The sequence below is a fragment of the Sinocyclocheilus anshuiensis genome, unplaced genomic scaffold, assembly GCF_001515605.1.
Source record: "Sinocyclocheilus anshuiensis isolate Anshui unplaced genomic scaffold, SAMN03320099.WGS_v1.1 scaffold1170, whole genome shotgun sequence".
Classification (NCBI taxonomy): Eukaryota; Metazoa; Chordata; class Actinopteri; order Cypriniformes; family Cyprinidae; genus Sinocyclocheilus; species Sinocyclocheilus anshuiensis.
Window position 1 is genome coordinate 1,560,956 of NW_015538055.1, and position 4,905 is coordinate 1,565,860.

General features: G+C 37.9%; 1 protein-coding gene across 5 annotated transcripts in view; it reads left to right on the forward strand.

Annotated features, from left to right (window-relative positions):
• LOC107682850 (beta-1,3-glucosyltransferase-like) overlaps positions 1-4,905 on the forward strand; it is a 73,104-nt gene that overhangs the window by 61,541 nt on the left and 6,658 nt on the right. For all 5 annotated transcript variants that reach the window (XM_016478974.1, XM_016478981.1, XM_016479001.1 and 2 more), the window contains exons 10-11: positions 897-966; positions 2,755-2,868. In XM_016478974.1, the coding sequence (XP_016334460.1) occupies positions 897-966; positions 2,755-2,868 (184 nt within the window). The remainder of the gene's footprint in view (positions 1-896; positions 967-2,754; positions 2,869-4,905) is intronic.

A 4,905-nucleotide genomic window follows, 5' to 3' on the forward strand; every position in this document is an offset into this window, starting at 1 on the left:
ATATATTTTACCTTTATCTTGGTTAACATGTTTTTCAATTAGAGTATGTAATGTATAGATGTGATCAGATGTACGGTAATTTGGTAAAAATCCGATTTGGCTTCTGCTCAGTACATTGTGCGTGGTGATGAAGTCTAATAGTCGAGCATTTATTATGCTACAGAATAACTTTCCCAGGTTGCTGCTGATTCAGAAGCGCCAGATTGTCATAGTAAAGTCAGAATTACCTCCTCTCCTAGTTTCACGAAACGGTCGTCCATAAAATGCTTTGCTGTTCTGTTGTAAGTAATCTTAAAGATTCCTAAATGCATCTACTTTCGGAAGGCCAAATAAAGTGCTTTTGCTTTCGCCTAGAAACACACAGCGTCTCCCTGACATGGCTGCTTCAACACTAACTGCGGTTACTGAAACCACGCCTTCTTTCTTTGCGTGAACATTTGGGCAGCATTATGCAAATGTTTCCACATAGTGAGGTAGATATGTGGGGGCGTGTTAGAATGAGACGTTTTAGGGGGGCGTGGACCAGTCTTAACTTTGATAAAGAATATCTCTTTGGTTTTGAGACTTTAGTCTTTGCAACTTCAGGGATCTTATCTATGCACAATCAGCTTGTAACACTCCAAAGAGAAAGGAAAACTTGAAATCGCATCATATGACCCCTTTAAATTGTATTTTATGATCAGCCTTTTATTTATTCAGTTAATGCCAATTCAGTATCTGTGTCCAAAAAGTATATGTTGAAGAAAAAAAAACTTTTCTAGTAGTGTTCATTCTTTTTCACACCTCTGCACAGTAAAGAAATATTTAAATTGTATGAATAATTGCACGGTGATGACTGTGTAACATTGAGCGTTATTTAATTATTCAAAACCTTCTCTTCACCCGTGTGTCCCCAGGGCCAGCCTGTTAAGAGCGACAACATCTTTGTAGCAGTGAAAACTTGTAAGAAGTTCCATTCTGACAGAGGTGAGTGGTACGTTCTTGATGATCAGCACCCCTAAGACATACGTTGCCTAGCCGTCGATCCTGTGGGTGCTTGGGGGCTCGAGCACCCACGGGAAAAACTTGAGATATTCTCTATTCACTATCATATTGGCAAAACAGATCTGGCAAACTATCCAGTTCACATTTGTGTTTGCGCTCTGGAGAGCGTCAAAAGATTTCTATTTACATTGTGTTTTTTGCAGCGTTGAGCAATGTAGCCAATCGCAGACATATCTGTTGATTCCTTGAACGCAATTGCCAATCAGAGGCATTTACTTTAGAATCCACTCATCGCTCAAAACACCAGAGTTTTTGTCCAGTGCTGAGTTTTGCAAGCTCACGAGTCCTCTCATTATAACAAAACTTCATGAGATTGCGATGAACTAAGACGATGGACAGCTTTTTAGTGATTATAAAGCGAGTGTTCTTTGTGTACTTTCTATGCTATATATAATCCATTCAGAATTTATATAAAACTTTTGTTTTTCGGCCATATACACATTGCAAAGTTTTGAGAATGACACCTATTTATGCAGGATTCACCCTCAAAAGAACAATGGATGGGACAAAAATACACGTGAAAATTTATGTGCATTAATTTCTGAAGCACCCTCGGTATTTAATTCTGGAACTGGATCTGGATAAAACTGTGTTTGAGCAATTTTCATTATCAGTAGCTCATATTTAGGGGATAGCATGGATGGGCAGTATGTGGCAGTAGGCTATGCTTCAAGGTCTGAAAATTTAGCAGGATATTTGTTAATTTCCTCTGTGAAAATCTCTATACAGTTACAGTAAATGTTAATGTGCACAGGCTTAATCAAATAGGCCTACTCCTTGCATCTGTTGATTTCATCTTATGTGTGGATTATTTGGTTTTATTTAGTGCGAATCTCCGGTTTCAACAGCTCTGATAACTAATAAACAACGTTATGGGTCCTCCCATTCTTCACAAGAGCACTTAGTGATATCGTGTGTCAGAAGCTGTGTGAAAGGTTACGTGTGGTGCCTCGAACGCTGCACGTCATCGCTTCACACTGCTCAAGTCACTGCTGATGAAGTCTGATGTCCTCTCGCTTTAACAGTTCAGCAAGCGTCACTGTTTGACCTCCGAAGTGACTCCATATTGAGAGATCTTTGGCTGAGTGCCCCGGTGGCATCACTCCAGTCTTCTCTCCACTATTATAGCCCTTCACGGCAACTCTGAGCAGTCGCTAAGCACCAGGCATCAATTCAAACTTAATGAGACAGATAAAGTGTTGCCATTTGAATTCAGAGAAGAAAAAAATCCCTCAACGCCAAACCAACTGACACGTCAGTTGCATTTAATTGCACCGATTATCATAATTATCTCTCGCTAGTCACTTTGAGGAGTTCTAAGGATGGTATTAGAAGGATGATATTTCCCCTTCAATTATTTTTAGATGAAACCGCTGCATCCACAAGTCTTGTTATAAATGGAGGCATCAGTATTAAAGTTGGAACAGTTTGTTACAAATCTGATGCTCTCTTACCTGCAGAATGTTGTTCTACTACTGCAGATGCTGGTGGTTTAGACATAATGGCATTATAATGGATTGCGTTTACATCATGTGTTTGTTTCCATTGGTAAAATTTAATTTAAACTCCAGCTTTAAAAAACTATATCCAAGATCTTTGATATTAAACGTTGATCGCTGTCAGCCCTAGAAGATAAAGCAACGGTCTGAGGATTGTGGGACTTATCTGTTATGTGTTGAAGTATTGATTGATTCTGCTCCCACACAACAGTTCCTGTGGTGAAGAAAACATGGGCTAAACGAGCATCTCTGCTGGAGTATTACAGCGATTATGCCGATCCTTCAATACCCACCATTGATCTGGGAGTGCCAAACACAGAAAGGGGTGAGTGATCGATTATGTTTTTATACTTGATCTTTACATCATATGTGAGATTTATTGTTAAATCACTAAATAGAATGGCTAACAGGTGATTTTAGTTCTTGGGTGTCACAATTTTAAGTAATGTTATGTTATTTTTAATAGCATGTAATGCATCCAGATGTTAGACATGGCTCACTACAAAATGTGAAACATTGCCAGTCATTACAGTTTTTATTAATATAGTTTACTACAATAAATTGAATTTAGTTCAACAGATGGTGTCAAAAATATGATGCTGTTATATGATTTTAATTGTTAAATACAATCAAGATCTCTGATGTGTGCATAAAATGTCTAGCACTTCAGGCTGGATCCAATGTTGGCTTTTTGGAGCTCTATGATTCTAAGAGATTGAATAGAGGTATATTATGGATGTGAATGCAAAAGTCTTTTGTCCTGGAGCTTCATGTGTTTGTTGTAGACCTCAGATATTGTGAAGCACTAGCTGGTAGAGTTTAAAATGTGATCAGTTTCTTTTTTTGTGAAATTCTGATTTGATTCAAGTTTTGGCTGTTTTCTGCTGATTAGAATGAAATTTAACAAGTTAATAACAAGAAGCAGTCAGTAAATGCTGTGTGCTATAGGCTCAACTTTCAGTATCGCTTTCCAATCCTGCCAAGCCAACCCACAAGCTGATAAGCTGCACTTCCATGGCAGTTTGTCACTGATATGATAACATATGCAAATGTGATCATCATGCTGAAGTGAACTCTGATGCTGAAGTGTTTTACTTCTGATTAGAACAGGAAGTCCAATCAGAGCCACAAACTGGGACAGATACCTTCATATTCTGTACTGGAGTCTTTCATTTTGCCATTTTGTCCATTCAATTGATCACCTTATTTCTATAGAAACCCCTCCAGCACTCCTGCATTCATGATGTATCTCTTTCCTGCGGGTTTTTTCTAACACTCAGTTAAAAGGAAAACTTTATTTCAGGTAGCTTCTGATGGGTCAGTCATTCGTTTGATCACCTTCTCCCTTTTGTTTGATGCTCTAAAAAGCTCTTGGCACATTCTGTTCCCCTGTTCTGCCTACTTGTTTATTCATAAGGGTGTTAAATTGACATGATGTATGTGACTAAGAACCCTCTTCAATGGATTCAATTAATTTTCTGTATTGTTCTCACCTGATGTCAAAGCCAAATCATAGCAGGATTTTTGCTTTTAGTCATTGACAGAAAGTGATGAAAATGAGGCTGTCTATCACTGTGTTTGAAGTTAAGAGGGATCAAAGACACTAGTTTATCTATCTATAGTTGTTCTGTCTATCGTTCTGTCTGTCATTCTGTCTGTCGTTCTATCTATCTACCATTCCATCTATTGTTCTATATCTATCTATCTATCTATCTATCTATCTATCTATCTATCTATCTATCTATCGGTCTGTCTGTCTGTCCGTCCGTCCGTCCGTCCGTCCGTCCGTCTGTCCTGTCTCTCTGTCTGTCTGTCTGTCTGTCTGTCTGTCTGTCGTTCGTTCTAGCTACTGTCTCATTCTCCCTATCTATCTATCTATCTATCTATCTATCTATCTATCTATGTATCTGTTCTATGCATCTGTTCTATCTATCTATCGTTCTGTCTGTCTGTTGTTCTAACGTTGTTAGAATCTGTCTATGCATCTGTCATCCTCATATGTCGATATAGATTTATACACACAGAGAAATAACCACATAATATTAAATAATATTAATCAAGGTAATTGTCATTTAATGTATTCATATATTTAATAAAATGTATCTATACACACATGAGAGAGAGATGTTCTAATTATTTATGAAATGTGTATTTTATACATATACACACACACACACACACACATATATATATATATATATTAATCATGACAACTCTCTGAAGATTTTAGCATGGTGATGGATTTGACAATGTTAATGTATTTGGTCTTGGCGGAATAGATCTGCTACGCTGCTGCTGCTGAATTGCTGCTGCTGTTGGTTATTGCTGTAGTTGTAGATTATTGCTGCTGCTGCTGCAAGCA